General features: G+C 38.1%; 1 protein-coding gene across 1 annotated transcript; it reads right to left on the minus strand.

Annotated features, from left to right (window-relative positions):
- Positions 1–1,589: 1,589 nt before the first annotated feature.
- On the minus strand, positions 1,590–25,006 carry WDR48 (WD repeat domain 48). Its single transcript, NM_001030964.2, has 19 exons — positions 24,935–25,006; positions 19,209–19,349; positions 17,661–17,739; positions 17,374–17,456; positions 17,130–17,259; positions 14,774–14,862; positions 13,922–14,023; positions 13,395–13,619; positions 12,298–12,372; positions 11,642–11,744; positions 11,081–11,178; positions 10,174–10,281; positions 9,745–9,841; positions 9,153–9,248; positions 7,391–7,499; positions 6,415–6,502; positions 5,782–5,858; positions 4,578–4,770; positions 1,590–3,588 (listed from the first exon to the last, which is right to left on the minus strand). Exons 1-19 carry the CDS (start codon positions 24,980–24,982, stop codon positions 3,493–3,495), a joined length of 2,037 nt encoding a protein of 678 aa, NP_001026135.1. The 5' UTR covers positions 24,983–25,006; the 3' UTR covers positions 1,590–3,492.
- Positions 25,007–25,020: the final 14 nt, after the last annotated feature.

Here is a 25,020-nt window from a genome sequence, read left to right on the forward strand (position 1 = left end):
GTCTGTGTCCAGTCTGCTTCATCATAAGTGGATCTTGGGAATGGGAGGAGTTGGCATGAAGACTTGAGCCCAAGGAACAATGGTCTGATAGAGCAGTTTGGAAAAACCTACTATGGTCTATTCTTCTAACAGATAGTGCTAAGCGAACTTTAACCTTTAATTCTCAATTCCTGATCTCTCACCAACTTGGAGATTAAGTCTCAAGATGCCTGAATCTACGGTACAAGAGCAGAGATGATAACATTCAAGCAGGCACTGATGGGTTCGAGTTAGGTGTTACAGCTACTGCAGGGTTCTGAATTTCACCTCAGCTGGTAGCATGGATTCCAGCAGGAACTTTCACCTCCACTGCCTTTCACTGTTTTGAAGCGAGAGCAGCTACAAGTTGCTAATTACATTTAATTGATGGTACCATCCTCTTATTTCCTGGACACCGCCACCACCATTCAAACATCCTTTTCTCTTTGGAGAAGCAGTAATGCACCTTGGCTCAAGGTCAGGGCAATTAGCCTGGTCGCTCCTCAAGAATGTAAAAACAATTGAACTAATAAATCCCAAATCACATTCCCCCCCCCCCCCTACTTCTGGCCATGAGTTAGAATTTAGGGCTACAATTTTTTTAATATATAATTTTTAGTCTTTCTGAATTTCACGCTAAATCCTTCAAGTCGTTCTCCTAAAATGATATAGTTCAGCTACAACCACTGCCTATGACTGCTGGTTTCAGCACTACCCCAACTGAAGAGAAAAAAAATGACTTGCCATAGTAAATCTTTTTCCTCATAACAGGTTCTATTTCTCAAAACTTGACTTATAAAGCCTTTCCAATCTGAGCATGGAAGAAACTCCTACAACTCAACGGCCTTTCCTGTGATTCTGACCATTCAGATCTCTTGCCCTGTTCGTAATGCACCATTAGGATGTGTCTCAAGTTGACTTTGCAAAAGGAAGCATCTTGTGTTCCTTCCTTCAGGACTTCCAGGCAGCAGTTCCAGAAAATAATATGGAAAATAAGAGCTGAGCAAAAGAGATTCCTCCTACCTGATGTTCCCTCTGAGATGAGTGCTGGCAGGCTCTGAAACGCATTTGGTCTCCGCATTACTGCTTTCTCCTCTCAGAGCATCACAGCTGATAGCGCCCACAGGAAATAGTTTGAGTATTCTGTTTCAGCATTTTCAGCATCAGCAAACACAGTGGTGTTTTCCCATTTGCCACTTAGAGCACTAACGTTTCTACACCCAGAAAACTCACTTGAGCTACCTCTGCCTATGTTCTACACTGGTGTTAGCACAGAGTATTCTCATAGTATGAAAAAAAAAGCACTGCCCACAAAAGCAGCATTAATTGTGCACATTCTCCATCTCAACAGCATCTCTAAGTTTCCATTTGAAGGCCTCCTACATTCTCACATTCACCCACATTACAAGATCATCTTGGAAGGATTTGATGAAGGCACTGCAATTACCACAGCCATTCCATTACTTAAGGCTTCAAAGTACATGGAAGTCCTTTGCAGTTCAGCCCTTAAGTGGCAATGGTACAAACTATAAACTCACATAAGTGATCCAATACACAAAACAGTTTCAGACTATTTTAACTAAAGCCTTTTATTCTATACAACCATGAAACATCATTTATCCTTCTGGCATTGCAGACTGTCAATCTTTCCTGAAATTGCAGTTTTAGGATGGTTTGGGAAAAAAGGGAACAAAAAAAATAGAAAAATTACAACATTGGGTTATTTCAAACAAAGTTACTGGGAGAATGTACAGTGTATACAATGGGTCAGCAAGGTGACCAGAAAAAAAAGACTACTGAAACAAAGCACAGACCCTTGCTATTAGATAATACAAGTCAGGAAAATTTATCAATGAAAGTTACAGTTGTGTTTTAAGCATTAACTCACAAATACTACTAAAGGTGTGCAGATATCGCACAACTGTGTTTAAGTGAGCATACACAGAAATGGGCTTTAAAAACTGAAACCAACCCTTCCAAAAGATGAGTAAAAGACATGCTAGCTTAGTTCTGAGCCACGTTTTTTATTCAAGCAATGAGTTTGTTGAGCTAGGTTAATAGTGCAGAAGGCAATGATTTGATTATTTTTTTCAAATAAAATACAATGAAAAATACTTCACTTTTTGTTGACCAATACAATCCCAGTAATATAATCTATTGGGACTTTCTTTATGCCTCAACCTAAATCTTGATAGCAAGACACAGGAAGGGCAAGAGCATATGTCTCCCGAAGAAACTCAATTCATGTACTGCCCTCTGAAGGCACTTGTGCTTCTGCTTCAGACAAGTCATCTTTACATCATTTCTCTATGAGGATTTGTAATCTGTTCTGGATACAAATGGTTTTCCTGGGACTGTCCCACGTTTTCCTCAACAAAAGCTGAAGCGCCGTTACCCCCCTCCCCCCAATAAGTTAAACTCTATAAAAGACTACTGTGAGTCTGCGACAGTCACAGATTTGTTCTTTTTAGAAATAACAGTGAAAAGAAGATCTGCATCTACGACAAAAGAACAACAACTGCATATAAAACTTTGGAAGAAAAAAGAATAAGTATTTTTACATCATGAGTATGAAATCTGCTGTGAATCGTCTGGAGTTTGACGTGAAACACTGGAAGTTATATTCAGAATGGTCTGAAGTTTTAACAAAGTGTCACATAGTTATAGAGCAAAGTTACCAAAAATTAGACTGCCGTGTCCCTAAAGCACACATTGCCAGAACTGGTTATAGAGATTAAAAAAAAACTCTTTAGGTTGCAGCAAAGCACGTTCACCCTATTGTGATGCACAGCATCATTGGACTGACCCTGCTACAATATTTACCTAGTGTTCTTGTTTTGCAGGACAATAACTCTCTAAAGCAATGTTCAAGTCACAGTATTAGAACAAGTCTGATGTTAATCCTCCATCAGCAATTAAGCGGGCCAATTCTTTGAAGTATGCAATATCTATTTACCAAATGTCTTTTCAGTGACAGAAATGGTTCAGTAACCCGAGAGACCACTGTAGGTACTTTATGAATGGAATGTAATAAAAATACTGCCTGTGCAGTTCTGAATTATGTTGTGACTATCACTACTCATTAATATGACGGAAATGGTTTCATATCAAAGCGTGAGCAGATGACAATATAAAGTTCTGGGAAAAAAAAAAAAAGCAAAAAGGAGGAAGCAAAAGTCTGCACTGGATTATCATCCATTCTCTGTACACCTCACACAGTATCAACCACTCCGAGACCTCCCATCTCAGTGACTGAGATTAGGATAGATTTTAGTTTAAATCATACAGGTTTTTTTTTTCCTCTATAATACAGATCTATTAGTCACTTCAATTAAATGTATACTTTCCATCCATACCGAGTCATTAGAAGTCTCATCTACCTTAGGGGTTCAGTGGGCTTCTACAGTACTACTCTTGGAACCAGTACATTACGCTCAAGTCAATGAGTAACCACGTGAGTCCGCTACTCCCCTTTCACGTTGATTTCTGGCGATAATGAAGAGTCAGATCACCACCACTCTTCCAGATGAAGTGCTTTACAGTTCGAAGGTCCATATTCGGATCCAAAACCTGAATAGTAAGAACATCATTTACTCCTTAAGTCTCCTGCATTGTCAGAAAATTCAAGGATATAACATTCTGGTTGGGCAAAACATTCCTATGGGTGAACTGGCATCAAAGATCAACCATGTAAAGGCTCAGATTTGTCATCTAGCGAGTAAGACTCTTGTGTTATGGAGAGGTTTTTGCCCATGTAATGTATGATTTCATTAACAACCACTTCCTGAATATTTAACCTTCAGGCAAGCAAATGTCACGAACAAGTTCCTGATTAAAGTTTGGAAATGGATTATTTTTAGAGCTCATATCAAGAACTCTGCCAAACATTTTTTATTTTTTTTTCAGTTCAACTTTGCTTATGCATTTCAGTGCTTACCATGTTCTACATGTACTTGTTGACTATGACCGAGTCATCTGTACTGGTGGAGCAGGGGCAGCAATCATGGAGGAGCAGCAGAGACAGCGTTATGAACACAGCCCCCATTTCTTTTTTCCCCTGAAGTGCTCAGGGAGAGGACAATGGGTGGTGGGAAGGTGTTTTTAGTTTCTCCCTGCTTGAGTTGTAATAGGCAATAAGTCATATTAATCTCCCTAATGCTGAGTCTGTTTTGCTTGTGATGGTAATTACTGAGCGATCTCCTTGTCCTAATCTCAACTCTTGAGCCATTTTCCATCACTTTTTCTCCTCTTCCTCCTTCGAGGAAGATGAGTAAGAGCAATGTGGGAGAGCTCAGCTGCCCATAGGTGGGAAACTACTGCATGATTCTATAAAGGCTGGTGGTCAGAACTGAATGAAATAGGCATATTTTGAGTTCTCTGGCCCAGCCATCCACTGCTGTCTGAACTTGTGTCAGTTAACACGATAGGGTGATATTTACTTACTTTTAAAGGCAGCAAATAATCTGTGGAATACTTTCATCTTAGTACTCAGAAATTCACAACTGCTTTACTGCTAGAAGTTGGTTTTATTCACAAGCTAAAATTCCTGAGTGACTTACCTGGTCCTGGCAAAGAAGTTCAATTTTCTCCTCTGCAAGCACAGCAATGTCCTCCTCTTTTTCTTGTTCTCCTGCTTTTTCATTATTGGAAGAGCTTGTTGTCTGAGACTCATTATCCAAGTTTATGATCTTCTCATACACATGCTCCATCACTTTTCTCACCTGAAGCATATCACTTGCTGACAGCCGGTCTCTACATAAGGAAATGAAGATAAGCAAGAAAAACCTCAAGGGAACTATTTCTGATTTTCAGAATACCCTATCCATAGCAAACTATGCAAACACACAAATTTTGCACCTATCACAATATAGAAAGCTGAACAGAAACATCCAAACAAAATACCATGACACAACAGCTACCAATCCAAAGACTGGCACAGAGGGTCTTGGAAAAGCAGTAAGTTATCTGAAAGACTGAATTCAAAAAAATAAAACCTCATTAGGTTAAAAATCAAACCTTATTCTTTCCAAACAAAAGGAAAGAATAAGAGAAGGAGAAAGAGTATAAGGAACAATAAAAGAGGCAGAACAGAATATGCTGTTCTTCCTACTTAACAAAAAGGAAATTGCAAACAAATAAATGGCAGTTTTCCCACAAAGTACACAAAGTCTGTGGAGCTTCTCTTTCACAAATTGTCTCTGATGTGAAGAATATAGCAAGAGGAACCAGACATAAAAAAAACCACTCAATTACTGCAAATAAATGGTAGGTGTATTGCCCACCTCACTGACTAGACATTTGAGAACCTGCACTGATTTCTAATGTATGCAGTCCACATGTATGAGCAGACCACCTTGAAAAGGTACAGAACCTGGCAGGGAACTCCTTTTAAAACCTATTATTCATCACTGTGAGAAAGAGGAAATGAACATAAAATTGTGGTTCTGGACAGTAAAACAATCTGTAAGCTCCTCTGTGTTCTGATGAAACACTACAAACAAAACAACACCAAATCAAATTTCATTATTTGGTTTTCCAGAGATTTCTTAGCATAAACTTAAGAAACTGTCAGTTGAAAGAAACTTTATTTTCTTCCAAAGATTCTGATAGAACTGAACGCTTCAGAGCATTGCTGCTTACATGACTGGAAACTGTGCTCCACAAGTTAATGAAGCACAGTAAAATTCTCTCCAGCAATATGTTTTTTTGAGCTTACAATTCCCTTTATGCAATGTTGAGACTCAAATATGCACTATTACTTACTTTTTTAGAGTTTTTGCCCCTGAAGACGAATGAGGTTGGAGGTAGAAGGGAATCTTATTGAATTTGGGCATATTTTTCTAGAAGGAAATAAATTTGAAAAAATGTTAAATTTAGAATGAACTATCATAAGCTCCCATTTCCACCATCTGGTAAGTAAAGTATAATCAGTTCCTAATTATCAATAACCAAGAGGTCCTTAATAAGCAACTACCACACACAGCTTCCAGACTACTCACACTCCTAATGTGCTCCAGTTTCAGTGATATACATATCATATCTACCTTTTGAATATAGTTATTGTTCACTTCAAAGGATATCAGATAATATGAAAATACAGCAGCGATGTAAAGGTTACTCTCTGTACCTGAGCTCTCCACTTGAAAAGGACATCCATTGTGTACAGTGATTTGAGCTCCTTTTCTAAGCCTTCAATGCACAAAAAACCTTAACTGGACACTTCAAAAGACAATGCTTATTCAAGGGTCTTGAGTACAGCCCTTGAGACCACTTATTTCAAAATAGAGTACATGAAAGACAGAAAAAGTTGAACATGTCATTTAGACTGTGCTCAGTTAAAGATTTTGTAGTTGACCTTCAAAAACAAAATCTGAAGTCTATACATGGGAAACTTACATCCACAGTGATGTCAATCACCCATTGTGGCACAGTCTCATTCAGAAGCATAGACTCCGTTTCACCACCTGAATCCCGACATAATAACCTACGATAGAGAGAAGTCAGCTTTATGAATGAAAACATCCAGTGTTCAAAAATCAATCATCGTAACATAAATTAAAAAAGCATTCAGGAGAGGACGTGCCCTTTTAACGTGCATAGAGCTTGCAATTGGTTAGCTGGCCTTTCACAGGATCAAGCTTACTGAGGAAGGGGTCAGGTATTTCCCACAAAGGCCAAGAAGTATAACTGCACACAAGAAGGATCCCTAAGGCAGAAATAGGGACACTACAGGCTGCAGCATGAACCATGAAACTACTTTGCTCATGGACTGCATGTGTTTTGTGTTGTAAGCACAAAACTGTCAGAAGGGGAAAGGCACAGAACATAAAGCAGTTCTTCTCTGCTTGGGAAAATTGAGTTTTGCACATAAAATACCCACTGAGCTCTCATTGACTTGAAAGAATAAAAATAATTAAGAAATGTGCATGCAATAGTGAAACAAAACCAAACATTTGAGGGTGGATAGTGATAGGACAAGGGGGAACGGTCTCGAACTGAGACAGGGGAGGTTTAGGTTAGATATTAGGAGGAAGTTTTTCCCCACACAGAGGGTGATGACACACTGGAACAGGTTGCCCAAGGAGGTTGTGGATGCCCCATCCCTGGAGGCATTCAAGGCCAGGCTGGATGTGGCTCTGGGCAGCCTGGTCTGGTGGTTGGCAATCCTGCACATGGCAGGGAGGGTTGAAATGAGATAAACATTGTGGTCCTTTTCAACCCAGGCCATTCTGTGATATGATTATTAACTGTTGATTATTTTGTCTGCCAAGGGTACATCTTAAATGCACAGTACAGAACAAATACAAGTAATATCATGTTGATAAGGCAGGAAGTGTTTGGTCACTTAGTATATACTTTTGAGTTTCTGTACCTGAACAAAGTGCGTCCTCCAGCCTCACCAAATATAACTGGTGTATGTGGTGGTACTTGAAAATAGCCATTTCCTTTCTGGACTCTGTTCTCCTGCTCACCATTCACTGCTGGAAAAAAAAAAATACATACACCAGTAAGACTGTACCAGGCCTTAAAGCTGGGTGTACATAGACCAAAAAATATCTTCATTTACAGTTAATCACTTTCATAAATGAAACAAAATCGTAAGCTCTGTAAGAGAAAGAAAATTCCCATTTCCAACACATAGCAAGTTTATTAGAAGGAACTCCAGTGAGTAAAGAGATTTTCCTCTGTGCTTTCAAAACTTTGAAAGATACTAGATTTGTTTTCCTACATGGATTTGCCAAATGTCAAAAGCAGTACTAGTAAAGCTCAAACTCACATTTCCTTGAAGTTATTGCATTCTAAATTCATTTATTTTTGGACAGTGCTAGTAGTCTGGTCTTCAAACACTTGAAAAAAAAATGACTCTACATCCATGCAAAATTAAAAATAAAAAAAATCAGCATTAAAAATTCTCTTCAAAAATTGCATGTCATTCCAGTACCTTGAAACACAAATTGTAAGTATTTAGATTCACACCTTCCAAAAATGAAATCACATTAAGCAAAGAGCCCAAGAAAGAAAAGTCCATTACATACTAGAGAAGGAATGAATATAATGGTAAGGTAGAGCAGGAGAGAAGTCGTATAGTTTGAAAGATTTCCTCATGGCAGTTCTGTTAACAGCTGATAGTAACAATAAGAGATAAAGCTCTCCCCTCTTTCTCTGAATTTACTTTTGAGAAGGAAAAAAATGGAGGCTCTGATTCTGTAGTGAATGTTCTGAACACTTCACTAATCCATGACAACTCACAGAAATAAGCAGTGCAGCATAAATATACCAACATTACAAAAGCCTGAGAATTACACTTCTCTTCTGTCTGACCCCCAAGTTGAGGGCAGTCAATACACAGAAGTATGATAATCAGCAACTTTATTCAGAGAAGTCTGCTAAGTGCTCTAATGCTACTTGGAGTTCACTTCTGAATGAAATTGGTAACCCTTGGCATCATCTTTATCCCAATATGACAAGAGTGCAATTAAGAAAATTGTCCAGTGCAGCAATCTGTAGAAAGTGATTTCTTAATTGCCATTCAAAGACAAGACTTTTTAGTCAACTCTGACCTGGGTTGAATGCCTTCCAAACTATTTCAAAAACTTAAGAGTTACACAGTCCCTCTCATTCTGCTTTACCTTAAAGACCATTCTAAGATAGCTTTACATAGACTTACCACGATTTCAGTATTCACTGAATACATTTTTTCCCAAATAGTTAGTTGTATCATTCATGATGCCAGAAGGTAAGCTGGAATTACACCAAGAGTACTGACTAATACTGAATAACTGAATTACTGCTCTTTGTAATCATTACCTGGACCATTTCTTTTCTTTTCCCACATTAAGCCTTACATTTGCCACTAATGGCTTTCCACCAAGGCATCATGCTTCTGTAACTTAAGAACTATCTATTCACTTTTTCTTTCCTTCTTCAGATTAGTTTTCATATTTTTTTGCTGGCATTTTAGGAAGAAAAAAAGCTGTCCAGCACACAAAACAATTTCAAAAGCAGTAAACGACATTAAAAGCCACGATGCGTGCAGAACTGTAAGACAGCAAGTCAAGCTTCAACTGTTAAATAAATAAAAATATAAAAATATAAGAACAAATCTCAAAGAAAGAAAATATTAAAATACTAACCATGATTAATTTCATTTTCTTCTTCGTCCATTGGATTGATGTGTGTTCTAGGCCAGTACTCCAGAAGTGCTTGCAATAGAAGCCCTCCAAGGTTCACTGTCAAGACACAGCGAGAACTTCAGTTATGTCAAAAACACTGACTTACATTAGACTTACATGAGAGCTGCTTACATTAGGAAGGCCTCAGGTAGGCAGGGATCTCTGGCAAGAGATGTCCTCACCTCCATGCCAATCTTTAAATGAGGTGTGGGAAGGGGTGGATCCTGGCTCCACCTCTTCCAGACACTCAGGTACACTGCTTGCACCTGAGCTCCCCTTGGTTGGCACTGCCTTCTCACCAGGTGCTCGATCACTTTTTGAGGCCATGACTTGCATTTCCACTACAGCAAGTTATGAAGAAAAAACTACTTGAATATTTCAGGAAAAAAAAAGATATTTTCTTTGGAGAACTCTTTGCAAACTTTAGTCTCAAGAAAATCTCCCTAAAACCCAATCAACAACTGATATCTCCAACAAACATTTTGTAATGTAAATACTGGAATTTGTTCTGCTTTTGTATTTCAGTAGAAGATTAATACTAGTAAAAACATACATTTCGGATCGGAACCATCCGGACTGCTGAATCCAGCATCTTTTGCTGAAACCCAGGCTGCAAAGCAGTCACTTTCATCCAAAGTAATTGTCAGCATCTGTTGGAAAAAGACCATGAGCAAGAAGAATGCAATAGCTGTGTTGTATTAAACAAGTCTACAGATTTACTGAAGGAACAGCTGGGATTACAAAGCAAAAAATTAATTCCTAACAATCTCGTGGATTTAAACTGACACAATAGTGTAAAAGTCACACAGATTATTAAGAATGGAGGTACAATGTATTGATTTGCTCCAAAATAAGTCAAACTCATGAGAAAAATGATAAGTTCTTCAAAACTTAGAACACACTATAATTGTTGTGAAGAAATAGTATACAAAATATAATTAAGTAAGACACCAGAAGAAGAGATTTAGGATTTGTAGCTCACCCCAGTTTTCAAGTCTACTGAGAACCAGTTTGGCACATAGACCATTTTAAATCTCTTCTTAATTTCCTCTTCAAAATCGACTTTGCCAAGGTCTTCAACTTTACATGCCTGTACAGCAAAAGGAATACAGAAATTTTTTCAATTCTGCATATTGAATCATAACAACTCTTAAAAACTTGATTTTCATATACACTCAAAATTATTATCACTTCTCCATAACTAACCTAGTACAGAAATACACAAATTAAAGCTTCAAGTTTTTCTCCATAAATTGAAGAACACGTTTTTTTCTGAGGTAACAACATCAAGCCAGCAGAGAAGGAAAAGAAAGAAAAAGTGAATCTTAAACAAGACAACACACTTTGACTTGGTGAGTAACCCATCTCTAAAGTGAGTATGTATGCAGATTTATCTAAGAAAAGTTGCTGAAAACCCTAATAACAAAAGCTGAGAATAAGTGAATAAAGGTACCAAATTAACATTAGCACCTGACTTTGGTCCTAATATTGTTCTCAAATATATACCAACTGTAAATCAAAAGAGAAGATTCACTTTTCTACAGGTCTTCTGAAACATTTTTAGTACAAATCCACATTCTTCATTCTCATTCCCTCTTTTTCACTTCAGTCAGCAACTCAGTAAGACAGCTGAGTGTGCTCTATTAAGGGTCTAAATTTAGAGCAAATGAAGATGTTATTATCCAGCCTAACACTGGGCAAAGAAGCTGTTAAGATGCAGAAAGGCTCAATAACTTTCTCTCCTCTTTCAAAAAAGTCATCTTTGCATTATGTCTTACAACCAGAAGAAACTCCCTTACAAAAAAAAAATATATATGGCAAAAATAAAAACCCCCACAAATTAATTACTGATCCAACAGTAGATGTTTAATCTAAAATTACGTACTTACTTTTAAGACATCCCAGTATGCCACATTATTATTTGTGTCTTTGGTTAATATGTGTCTCTTGTCATTAAGAATGTGGCACTGAATGATACTAGCACCTCCTGCCAAACAAACAAGAATTAAGGTCACTACACTAATCTTTTTGTCTAACTTTACAGTAAATTAAACTGCATAACACGTCAGGAATGATTGCTCTTTGGTTTTACTATATTATGCAAGTATCACCAATATTTAAATGCTATTCAACCATACTGAACACTACATAAATGATACTCGTGCTGTATTTGATTTTATTTATCATAGTTTTGCCTGGAATAGAGTTAATTTTCTCTGTATATGCTCATACAATGCTGTATTTTGGATTTTTGATGAAAACAGTGGTGATAGCACTGATGTTTTTCATTTGCTGCACAGCAATGCAGAAAGTTGTTACAGAACAGTCCTTAAACAGAGCCAAGGACTTTTCAGAAATCAAAGATAACTAAGAACGTGAGCGACTCTTAAAGATCTACCATTTCTGCTAATGATAACATTTTATAAGCACTCAGGAAAACAGCTGTTTACCTTTTATAACTTGGTCAGGCTGTGTACATAGGGGCGGTATAGGATTGGTACAATCATTATCATAGTCCCCAGATGCTCTAAAATTATGAATTCCCTTCAAAGTCTAAAGAAGAAAACAAAATAAGGACACATTCATAACCATTTTAAAAACTTTGCCTCTATAGAATCACAGAATGGCCTGGGTTGAAAAGGACCACAATGCTCATCCAGTTTCAACCCCCCTGCTATGTGCAAGGTCACCAACCAGCAGACCAGGCTGCCCAGAGCCACATCCAGCCTGGCCTTAAATGCCTCCAGGGATGGGGCATCCACAGCCTCCTTGGGCAACCTGTTCCAGTACCTGACCACCCTCTGTGTGAAGGTTATCTTGACTAACAGGTGTCAGTTCACGCTGCTATTCAGATGTTAACCATTCATTGTTGGCTATTTTATAAATAAAAGCAGCATAGACAGAAAATAATAAAGGAAGTAATTCAAAGATTTATGTATTTTGGTCAACTTGAGTATTAACATTTTCTGATTTAAACAAAAAAAACACTATAGATCATCACAATTCAGTCTAATTGCAAGTAACACTCCAATAGACCCTAAAGCAAGACTGCAAATTCCATGATGACATATTTGAATTCACAGAGCATAAAATATATATCACTTACCCATTTATTCACAGAGGACTTAGTTGTTGCAACCCAAATTGCTGGAGGAGGATCAGCTGATCTATCAAGTTCCATCTAAATAACAGAATTATAGATACTTTCAGTCACTCAATTAACTTTGTTCTGTGTATGCACAGCTTATATGTTGGCTTTCCTTGTGAATGTACTCCCCTGGCTTAAGCGTATAAGCAACATACATATATATATATATATATGTATGTATATACATATGTATGTATGTATACACATTTCTATGGCTTATATACTGGTTTCTGTTTCAGTCACACTCTTTTTACACCTACATGTTCCACTGCTATGTCATTAAGAATTACAGACAATAAAAAAATGTTCAATCAGCAGACTCTTCAAAAGCAGTCTCCTCAACAGGCTCAGACTCATGTATGTGTTTTTTCCCATTTTAGATTACACTGTTTCAGTGTTCAGAAATCTTGCTGCTGGTTCCAGTGATTATGCAAAATATTACTAATACATTTCTGTGCATACATTTCTAAGAAGCAATTAATTTTTATCTCAAGCCTTGGCAATGCTGATTTGCTTCCTAAGAACTGTACTAGGGTCCAGTAAAAGTAACCTTTCATATTTAAAGCATGTTCAATTTCAGTAATGTCTGAATTTATACATTTTTGGTAGCAATCAGGTATTTCTTCAGACAATTAAGTTTCAGATGTAATATAGGAGGAAAAAAAAACCAAAATATTGGAGACTGCTAGCAAGGTAAAAATGTGCAATATACAATCTTTTATCAGCATAGACTGTATTGTTAGACAGGATAAGTGCCAGGACAAGCAGCATATGGCACGAACTGAAAAACAAGAGGCTCCTTCTGAAGATCATGAAACAATTATTATTCTTTTATATTATTAATATTTTTAAGATATTTTTAGATTTTAGGACACCAAGCACTAGAACAAGTGTTACAAAGTGTCCCTCCTTGGAGATTTCATACCCTATCTTGAAATGGTCCTGGGAAACCGGCCCTAGGTGGTCCTACTTGAACATGGGGTTGGATAAAATAATGTCCAGAGATACCTTATGACAAAAACTATTCTGTGACTTTCTGAAGCAAAACCAATTACCTTAAGAACTGGTGCCTTTTCTTCACAGATAAGCACACGAATATCAGGATTCCGTAAATCTGTACAATAAATCTTCCTGTCTCTTCCTCCTGAATAAACATGAGTGAATGCTTCATTGACCTGCAGAGCCCAAACACCTTCATCATGGACTCGATATGTGGCTATACATCTCTGCTGCCCAAGGGACCACAGACGAATAGTCCCATCAGAACTGCCTGAAAGACACTGAGCAACAATCATTGTAATTTCATAAAAAGCTTTCAGAATTCTTGCTTTTCCACTAAGATGATGCTAAAGGAAAACTCGCAGTTAACAACTCTTGTCACTATTTCCAGACAGTTTGTATTCATCACTTTCCCATACATGAACTACATTCACTGTCAGCCTCCCCCTCAATCACTCAGCACCTATAAAATTCTTGTTGGTATATCTCCTGTAATCCACAACATAAAACAGTTATCGTGCTGAAAAGACTAATGACATTTCTGTGTTCTGCAAAATGCCTTGCATCAAATGGAAGCACATACCTGGGTACCATCTCTGTTCAGCAGCAAAGCTTTCACATTGTCTGTGTGCCCTTTGAGTTTCATTAGTTTTGCACAAGTTCTTGGATCCCACACCCTGAGAACCTACATAAATAGGAACAGGATAACTGCATTAACATTCTTTCCATTTATGCATTTTCTCTATATAATTAAGCCTTTATGAATAAACTGACCCTTATCCTCAACAAGAACACATCCATCACCGAAAGCATATTTCATGAGAACAGGATATACAACTACATCTTATGCATCTCTAATAAACAGACAGGATTTTCTTCCCTTGATTGTAATGGCATTTGTTCTGTCTTTTTCTGTTGTCTTCTTAAGACCTTAATGAATGGAAGTAACTGGAAGAAAGACATGTGATGTGTGAAAAGAAAAAAAATTCTGAGAATTCTGGCTTGGTATATTCTGCTTTCATTTTCATATTGACTTGGAACTTCTGGGTGTTTTTCCTTTCTCTATAGCAAACACCATCAAACACAAGGTTTCACTAGCTCCATGGGGGCCTTGGAAATTGTTGTACCACTTCTTTTTCACTTGTGGTACATGCTTCAGTTTGTATGATCAGCTGAATAATAATGCCCCCAAAATTAGAGCTCTTGCAATGAAATTAAGCGATCTCTGATATACAGAGGTTTACACAAGCCACAGTTTAAATACATAATCTATAGATGACTGAAGCTTCAACTTCCACCCCCAAAAAAACTCCACTACTTTCCCTACTTAAAACACAAAAGCTGCTACAGACATAAAATTGAGTATGAGTGAAACTGTCTCTTTACATTAAAAGTTGAACAGAAGCAGAATGAGCCTTACTAGATTTTTGCTTACCTTCTCAGTGGACCCCGATACAATAACTGTTCCCATTTGATTCATTGCAAGGCTATAGATAGAATCTTTGTTCCCACTCAGGGAAGAAGCTGTTTCAAAGCAAAAAGTTAACATTTTCAATTTTAATTATGCCATTTGAAAACAGTTATTTATTCACTAAAAAACACTATATGTTGCAGACCCAAATGTAGGTTTCGATCTATAATAGTGCCATCCTACTCCACATATGGGGCTCTGCTAAAAAAAGGGCAAGACTGCAGACAGCATATTGCTATGCCTTCTGATTCATGATCTACTGTTGTATAAAACTTCACATTTATGGTCACTACAATCCTGGTGTCCACAGTGATTCAATGCATGGTAATCTTGTGGTTCTCAACCGCTTAGAGAATGGTATTTCTAAGTTATCTCCTAATAAGTGCTTGGATTTAAATGCAGAGATTTTTCCAAGCCAAGCAACCTAAAAAGTGGTAATAAAAATCTTTAAGTTTAGCACACTGTCCAACAAACATATAACCTATAAAAGGCTTTAAAACTGCCTCTATGGAGCTAACGCGTGCAGGAGGACATCAGGAATGCAGGAGAGAATCTTAAGTGCTTCAAAACAAAATTCATGCTGCAACAAAAGAAATGCTCAACCCTTCCCTCTTCTAGAAGGGACAGCCACTCAGAAACAGAACTCCTCATCTAATTTAAACTATAGCTATGCTGACTGAGAAAATTCTTTAAAAACAGGCTTCCTTTTAATGGTGGCTTGTATAACTTGTTTCCCTGTAATCAGACATCAAATTAAACCACAGCCTTCACTTAACACTTTGATGAAATCAGTGCTGTTTGAAAAGACTGTGGAAAGCCAGTTCATTCACAACACATGTTCTTCCCACCTGAAGCATTTTTAGTTGGGAGCACTGTACTTACAAAGAACAACTTTGCCTGCTTCTCTTCCCTCTCCCTTACCAAGCACTACTGCTCTAACACCAAAAATGTAAATTTATTTCTGTCATCTTAGACGTAATGCCTCTACTTCCTTTTCATTTTGTGCTCAAAACAAATCACTTGGGTTCTGTATCATGGTAGCAGCATTTAAGAAACTCATATTTCCCCCCTAGACCAAGTCTTCCCACAAGCAAGGCAATACGTTCCTCAAAAATTCAACCAAAACACAGCATGTCTTAAAAGTTATCTGCAAAATCTGGTCACAAAACACTTGTTCCAGTGATAGCAAACTTCCACAGGAAATACACACAACTATTTAGCGGTTTGCAATCATGTCATCCCACTTATTTTGGGATCCAAAATAGCTCACTAGAAGCCATCTCTGCTGATGGCAGCACAGGACCAAAGCTGAATTAAAAATCCTGTATATGGATCAAACACTCCGTATAAAATGAAAGAGACCACTCAGTATGAACAGTATACTTCCGAAGTACCTGCGGGCAGCAAAGCACACTGTGATCAACCTAGATCTCCTTCCACAAAATGTAAGAGCCACCACAAAAACAGGATGCTGACAGCCCAGATTCGTGTCACTCACTCAAGCAATTAAATATTACCCAACCTGAAGGTTGGTGTCACACTTTCCAGAAGAGAAACTTGACCAGCACTGTTCTGACTATTCTAAGAAACTGAGGTTGGGATTGCTCTCTGGGTAAAAAATGAATTTCAATTTGCTGTAATATCTTTAAAGGTATTATGCAAAGTACTCCTTAAAATGTGATGATAAAATTAAGGATTAAACCTGATGTAGAACCTACTGACAGTCTCCCCTTGCCTTCTAACATTTAACTACCAAGTTAGATCTCTCCAGTACCCTACCCCTGCAGGTAGGTCATTAATGCTCACCATTACTTCTACACCACCCACAATGGCAAGAATTTGTATCTAAATTTATCTAGTAACTTTATTCTTCTGACAGATACATTTATTGAATGTATCAAATTCTGCTCTAGGGGCTGTACTACATTTGTTGCAGCATCTTAATAAACACAAAATACATTATAGAAATTTTCCCTCCAGATATTTCTCAGTGCATTTTCTGCATTAGCTGAGGAGCAAAAAGCTTCTTAAGCTAAAGCTCTATGAAGTTCTGATGAACAACAGCTTGTTATATCTCAGCAGATGATGTCCAAACAGACCTGTACTTTTATTCTGAGCATCATGACTGTTGGCTCTCAACAGTCGCAACTATTGTATAACACAACAAATGGACCAAGTATACACCCTCAAAAAATTAGGGATTCTTGCACATTTTTTAATCTGCACACAGAAATGATTATCTTTAGTCTTAAAATGATCTCACAGATTATGCTAGTCCAATAAAATACACTGCATTTGTCTCCCATCCCCAGGTACCTACTTGTGACAGTGTTGTTTGAGGCAGTCAGTGCTGTTAGAGTATTTACATCCCAGAGGAATATCTGTCTGTCCAGCCCGGCAGATGCTACCAGTTCTTTATCTTTTGCATATGCTAAGGCTTTCACATAATCCTATAATAAAACGTAACAATGTGACTCAACAATATTATACACTTGAAGCTTACATCACAACATTTAAAAGGTTGTCAATTGTAATACATAGTAGTTGCAAATAATGTTTTTCACCTTATGTGTCCTTAGTGTTGACATGCAAAATCCTTTATGCGCGTTCCACACTTTAACTGTAGTATCTGAAGAAGCAGATATCACTAAATGGGGAAGGATAAAGAGTGAATTTTAATGGCTTATATATTACCTGAACAAGCCTTTAAGCTTCTAAACAAATGATTTAATGAAAACAAAATGTGTATGTATGATTCATTTAAATGTGCTTACAGTGTTTTAGCAAATTAACAACACACACCACAGAAAAAAAATTCACATGCTTATAGAAGATACAGTTTAGTACTTACATGTTTTACCATTGCAGCAGAGTACAATATCATTTACCCAATCTGTGTGATGTTCCATAGATGCAATATAAGGGTCTTGCTGGAAATTAAAAAAAAAAGTTTAAAATCCCCTTGTGAATGGAGAACATAATGCAACTATCAGATCCTGTTGTGACATTTGCAATCTTCAAATGGACCAGAAGTTGACTAAAATGATGCTGCCTGAAGTCACTATTCAAGGTTTTTTTTTTATTTTAAATGTAATACCACCACATAGTTTTCAGGGAAACTCCTATATATTTTAAACTCTTTCCCATTTCATGATGAATTTGACCTCAAAATGTTTAGTTTCGTATCACCGAAAAACAACCAAAATGGCAGTGCCTGCCAAGCTAAAGTTATTTCTGCATTTATAGGGTTAGACTTGTTCTGCTACAGAGAGGAACAGAACAACCAAAACACAACACAAAGATCTCTCTGGATCTCTCAGCCATGAAGCTTAGAGAATCACAGAATTTTAGGGGCTGGAAGGGACCTCAAGAGATCGTAGAGTCCAACCCTGCTGCTAAAGCAGCTCCCTACAGCAGGGCACACAGGTAGACATCCAGAGAGGCCTTGAACATCTCCAGAGGAGACCAGACAACCTCTCAGCACAGGTTGTTCCAGTGCTCTGTCCCTCTGACGGTGAAGAATATCTTCCTTGTGTTAGTATAGAACTTCCTGGGTTCCAGATTCTGTCTGCCGACCCTTGTTCTATTATTGCTTGCCACTGAAAAGAGTCTGACAGAAGCATTATCTCCTGCATACTTCACGTGGAAGCCCTGGTTTCCAGTAATCTGCTCAGATTCATAATGCTCACCTTTTGTTCAGAAGGATCCAAGACTGGTGACCCCAAAGTGGAAAGCAGCTTGGTAGAAAAGGACTTGGGGGTTCTTTGGACATCACGTTGAACATGACCCTAGCAGTGTGACCATGCTGCAAAGAAGGCTAATGGTATTCTGGGCTGCAATATACAAAGTACCACCAGCAGGTAGAAGAGGTGATCCTTCTGCACTGTGTCCAGTTCTGGGCCCTCCAATACCAGAGAAACATGGAACTACTGAAAAGTGCCCAGGAAAAGGCCGTAATAAGCTTTCCTGAGCTAGAAGATCAAATGCAACGGTGAAAGAAAGTGGAGCTAATAGGAGGTGATCAACTGATCTAGAAAATAATAATAAAGGGGAAATAACAAGTAGAGATCCTCCCAAGATATCAGAATATATAAGAGTTCACCAAAAGGTCATTCGTAACTAACATAATATACTGACCTAAGCAATCCTTTCTATGACTTCTTTATCACTGAAAATTGCAACATTTTATATTTATCTCAGTTGTGATTAGTTCTTTAGGATGTTGGCCCAAATGTGGCTTTGTAAACTCCAATACATCTTGTTACAATATGAACACTTATCAAAAGCATTTTTCTCCCATGATTGGCAGTTGTTAAAAAACAATATCTGGTGTATGCCTGTAGCATGCTAACTGAAAAAACACAAAGCAGTTTTAGACTGAGAAATTCTCTTGGCTTACCTTGTGCTGATTGACACTCCATATCCTTATAATAGAGTCTCGGCCTGCTGTGAAGAGTCTATTTAACGCTGGATCCAGCTGAAGTGCATTTACCCCATTTCGGTTATACTTCTCCACCTCATCTCTAATCACATAGGAGACCTAAAATACATTTACACAGACCTGATTATGGTATTAAGATATTGAACTGGCCACAAAACACTACCATCTAATTTCATTCCAGCGAGGTTCTCAGGTAGAAAACACTAAGAGCTTTAAAAGCATTAAATGAGTCCGTCAGTTTGAAAATTACTATCACTGCTCTCAGTTAATTTCCTCCCCCTGAAAATGGGGAAGACTTACAAAGATGATGTTAGCAGTGCTACATATGGAGCCCAAGGGATTATTTAATCCTTACAAATCAGGCTTAGACTGGGAGAATCCTCAGTTCAATTCCCTGCTCTGCACAGAGATCCTGGATGATCCCAGACAACACAGTGCATTCGTGTCTCATTTTCTAAGCAGGTTTCAGTTTCTAAAGCTGTGATGACAGTGTTTCCCAGCCTCGCAGGGAGAGGACACCACCAGTAAGGATTACAAAGCATTGAAAGACAGCAGGTTCAAGTTCTATTCCAGCTATCACTATTAATACCATTACAACACTTGGAGAAAGGCAGTATTTTGGTACCTTTTTTTGTTGTTGTTGTTCTTCAAAAAAGAAAAACCTATCTCCTTTCTAACATAACAAAAAATATTTAGTCTTCTTCCAATTGGATAAATGCTTCTTTCAGTTTCATTCCTCCTGTATGTGACAGTACAGTGTGTATTGCTCACTTCAATGTTTTATTCAGAAACATCAAATGGAGATTTAAGGGGACAAACTGCAAGGCTTACAACACTCTCCACTATTACTCGTGCAGTAAGTGCAGCTATAAAGCACTATAGATGCTTCCAAGGCAACCCATTCACACCATGCTGCCTCTCTCCTGCCCACTTATACAAGGTTTGCATACAGCTAGGAGGAAAGTTCTCCATTCAGAGACAATGAGGGGAAACCAAGAGCTATCCTCCTTTCTAGATTCTGGAAAACAATCACAACAGGGTAAAACATTAAGCTTGACAGAATATAACCTGCCAACAGCAGGAATCATTTGGATATCCAAGTGCCAGTGTTTTGAAAACTCTTTCAAAGAGTAGTTTAGGACTTAATGAAATTAATTTTTCAGTCCAGTAAGCACCATAGACCAGTACAAAGAAAACTTTTTCCACTGACCAACCATGTATAATAATGTTGTTAAACATTATTATTATATACAGAGCAAGATGTCCCTGCAGCACTTCATCTAGCCTTGACCATGTCATATTTATGTTGCTAAAATGCCCATGCAGCCTACCTAACTCAAAGAATGTAACGAACACAGTCAAGGTCTAGCACAGAAAGCAAAAAGGATGCCCGATGTCACATTGCTTTCCAATTTTTTGAATAAAAGCAATGAAAATATTCAGTTAAAATACTAAATGCAAGCTGTTCAGCTCTTTACAAGCACTGTTTATATTTTGAGAGAACTGAGAAATGAGAGCAAGTATCTTGTTTCAGGGTTAATAAGTCTGTGATAGACTTAAGAGCAAACGGTAGATGCTAGTACCAGTTCAGTGTTGAATACAGCATCATCCTGTTTCTCTTCTGTGAGAAACTTGACTGAAGGACTCTGCAACAGCTACTGAATTTAAAATATCTTATTTCCTACTGATATATATATAATTTTGTGTGTGTGTGTGTGTGTGTGTGTGTGTAAATACATGACAGATTGAATGGGGGAAAAGAAAGAAGACAGCAAATTAACAAAAAAGCTCAACACTTAGATTAATACCCAGACGTAATCACTACTTTTCACAGTATTCTGCCAATTACTTACTTCAGACACTAAAAATAATCCAGAAGTCCTTGAAAGTACAAGGGGAGAGAATTAATATGAGATAAAATGATTTTGCAGTTAGCAAGTTTATTGGATACCATAACAATATTGCAAATGAATAGCACTTCTGTGTTCAGAGCAGCTACGTAAGGACAAGAGTTGCAGCAGGTTGAACCACATTTCAGGAACCAAATACGAATGGAAAATAATAAAGACAGCCTCTCTAAATCCCACTCCCAAACCTAATGACATGCTGGAGTCAGAGAGGACTCCATAAAGTTCTTTTTTGTGTCAAAAACAAAAAAGCATCAGGTGGTCCACTCTTGCAAACCACAGTCATTTAGACTGAAGCAATCATTTTATATACAAAAAAGCTAAAGACGAGACAAAGAGTATGCAGGGCTCAACTAAAAATAACATCAAAAGGCACTCATGCCAGAAGCATCCGGGATTGTATTCAAACAGTTAATATGCAATTTAAAGGGACAAAATAAATCTTCTATAAAGTCTGCCGAAAGGTGGCTAGAATGCTTCTCAAAACAAGGAACTTGAAATCAAGCAATAAATACAACAGCAATTTGATTTAAAATATCTGACAGTTGTTTAAGGCTGGTGGACAGCAGTCACATTCAATAAAACCTAGAGATCACTAAATTCAACAGAGAAGGAATACTGGTCATCCACATGTCATTCTCCATTATTACCCTATTTTTGAGGAGAGAGGCCTGAAGTATTAATATTTGGTTTTAGATTGGAGTGATACCCAATATAGAAATATAATAACTGACAGAAAATACAGTAACAATACAATAAATATGAAGTATATATTCAAGTACGCGTACATAAACACACAGAATAATAGATACAACAGGTTTTTCTGTGATTAAATTCACCTCTTAGCCACAACACAGACATTTTTACCAGTCCAGATGAGGTAGCACTGCATCTGGAGAGGACTGTGAAGGTCATCGAGAAGCTATGACTTGCACCACAAACAAGGCAACTGAGAACACAGTGCTGCTTGGTTCACTGCATTGATTCACAAAGCCAGCATCAAACACAAACATGACTGACACTGAGCTTGTTGTGATATTGCCATTTTGATGGTCCAGGCAAGGCAAGATAGGGCATGAAATACTTTAATGACGACCAAGGCTTTTTACTTTTATGTTGCTGTAGCATTTATAAACACTTCACTGAAGTAAACACTGCACAAATATTATAGTGATGAACCCTCACTATAAAGAATTTATGGGGCTCAGTATCTTAAATGGATCAGGACCAGGCATTTTAATGACTAAGAGCACCAGAGATACAGGTAATATCAACAGATACACTTCAGTACAAGTCTAAGTGATATTCTTACAGGATCTCTAATGCATTTCCTTCATGAACTGTATCAAGCAGATGGAAATTTTGTTCCCCTAGTTATAATACACACATTAAGACAGATAATGTATGGGTAGAATCTGCTTTTAAAAAAGCCAGCATTCCATTGGAAGAAACAGTGAACAGACAAGGTATGAAGGCATGCATTCCTTGCTTTTAAGGAGGGAGAAATTCTCAGTAACAGCTGCTGTCATGGACAACAGGGAAAAAGAAAAGATATTTTTCAAGAACCCCAGAACACATCAGCTGCTTTAAAAAATAAGAGATGAAAGAGGTAACCACCAAGGAAAAGATAAAACAACAAGCTGTTTCTTCAGCATCTTGGCACTGCAGATGGTACTCTTTAAAATAACCTACGTCTCTAAAACTAAGAATGTACTGATATTTGAATTTTCATCAGAGGATCCAAGCCCTAGAATAACAGTAATGTACTAAAGCGTTCATCTTATCTTTTTACAGTGAATCAATTTACTGGGTAAGGATTAGATAGAACACTACACATAACATCTCAAAAAAAAAATACTGCATACAAAATCTACTGTGTTCTTAGTAAGTTCTATCATTCAAAAATAAAATCAGTAGCTGAAATATTTCTAAATATAGAAGTTTTTCCTTTCACTACTTTCCAGTTGCTGTCAAGACGTCTAGTGAATAAATATGACAAAAATCAGTGCAAAGTCTCCTTACTCTGTACAGGCCTTTAAGATAAAAATACTTAAAACTGACTCAAATTACATAATCAAGATACTGATCCATATCACATCAATATTCACCAGTTGTGTCAAGGGATTTGGAGAAGAGAGTCGCAATTGTTCTGGAGAAGCAGCAGGTTTGGGAGAGCATTTAAAAGCTCACCCTGATGGGGAAGCTGCTGAAAAATGGCTTCATCTTGAATTAATTCACGGTACCACATCTGAAAGCCGTAGCACAGGGCCAACAGCTTCTCATCACACAGTGGTTTTTACTACTCCCAAAACCCCGCATCTCCATTCCCCCCCCTAGTTAAGGGGACCTTACTGTTGGAACACCAACACATTTCAAATGAGTGCCTTACATTTAAATAATTATACTTCTTGCCTTTATCTATGCTCAGAAGTTATTTTGAGGTCTGAAACACCTATCCTGATTAAGCCCTTATGCAATACACAATTATATGCAGAAGCATCCTACACTATTTTGGATGGTTCTACTGACCAGTAAAACAGGTGCATCAGAGACAACAACAGTTCAAACTTGCATAAATTTTAACCAGCTCTCATGTCTTGTAAAGAATCAGGTTCCTCCATGTCTGATGGGCATTTTTCTAAGAAGTGCCTTCCCCCCGCACTATAGATTTGGGAGAAATCTCTATTATTTGATGCAGAAACATATTAAATGCTCAGCCACTGGGAAGCAAAATAAACTGTTAACGGTTTTTACTTTCTACCAGCAGTTGATGAATGTAAGAGCCACTGAGAATTCCATTACCTGGCCAAAACCCTGTGTTTAACCAAGTAAGTGAAATAATAGGACTGCAATAAAATACCTACTTTGTACTTAACACTTTGTATGTGCTTACACTGTAACCAAAGTTATTCTTTGTTGATCTAGACTCAGAGTGCACTGGCTGAAGCCCAGATCAGCATAGCAGGATATGGAGAAGCAAAAAGCATCAAGTAACAGTGACAGCAGATCATGAAATAAATAGCTAGCTACAAAATCCCCTTCTTTGGAAGGCCAATCTTCAAGAACTTGTATATGGTACAGATGATGATGCAATACTTTGGATTCTTTGTATTTTTGTAAATGTCAGTGGGTTTTTCAGAAGGGCACAGGAATTCTTTATGCAGCACTGACCAAGTGCTTACATTAACTATAAAAAGCACTATAAGCTAAAAACATTTCCCCTATGTGACAGAACACAAAAAAACACCTTAAGACACAGCACCCACTACTGTTTGGAAGGATGCTGAGACTATTTCAAGCTAAATCAATATATATATTTTTTAATACAATGGTTAAAAACAGCTGAAACTTTTATGCCTACCTCTAGTGGCAAGTGAAACATTAATCCTTTCCCATACCGAAAAATATAAAACTATTAAAAGTGCTAGCAGAATCCCAAACAAGATAATGAAACATCACAATAAACCTATTTTCCTGACTTTTACCGTTCACCGCCACAGCCTGACTGGTCTGCGGCCTTCCCTTCGGAACGGCTGCCCGGAGCCGGGCGGGTGGTTCAGCGCTGCCCCCCCGGAGCTGAGGAAGCCGCCCTCCTTCTCCCCTTCAGCCGGGCCGTGGAACCGACACCGCCTCCCTCACGGTGCACCGCGGAGACCACTCCCAAGGAACCATCGCGCCCCTCCAGGGCCCCGCCATCCTCCTGCGGGCGGCCCATGCGTGTCCAAGCCGCCCCGAAGCTCCGCTGCTCCCCGCAGCCGAGCCCCACCGTGCACGCACCTGCACTTTCCGCCGCCCCGCCGTGTTCTGCCGGTGATGCGCCGCCATCTTGCATGTTGACACTGTGATGTCACTTCCGAGGAGGA

The sequence above is a fragment of the Gallus gallus genome, chromosome 2, assembly GCF_016699485.2.
Source record: "Gallus gallus isolate bGalGal1 chromosome 2, bGalGal1.mat.broiler.GRCg7b, whole genome shotgun sequence".
NCBI lineage: Eukaryota > Metazoa > Chordata > Aves > Galliformes > Phasianidae > Gallus > Gallus gallus.

What these genes read in the sequence shown, in the direction of transcription:
- WDR48 (NM_001030964.2), bottom strand. Translation starts at nt 24,982, where the DNA reads ATGGCGGCGCATCACCGGCAGAACACGGCGGGGCGGCGGAAAGTGCAG. An exon ending in GGATGGTTCCGATCCGAAAT is followed by an intron (nt 9,249 to 9,744) that starts GTATGTTTTTAC and finishes GTGTCTTGACAG; the next exon opens with TGAACCTTGGAGGGCTTCTA. An exon ending in GGAGGACGCACTTTGTTCAG is followed by an intron (nt 6,503 to 7,390) that starts GTACAGAAACTC and finishes TCTCTATCGTAG; the next exon opens with GTTATTATGTCGGGATTCAG.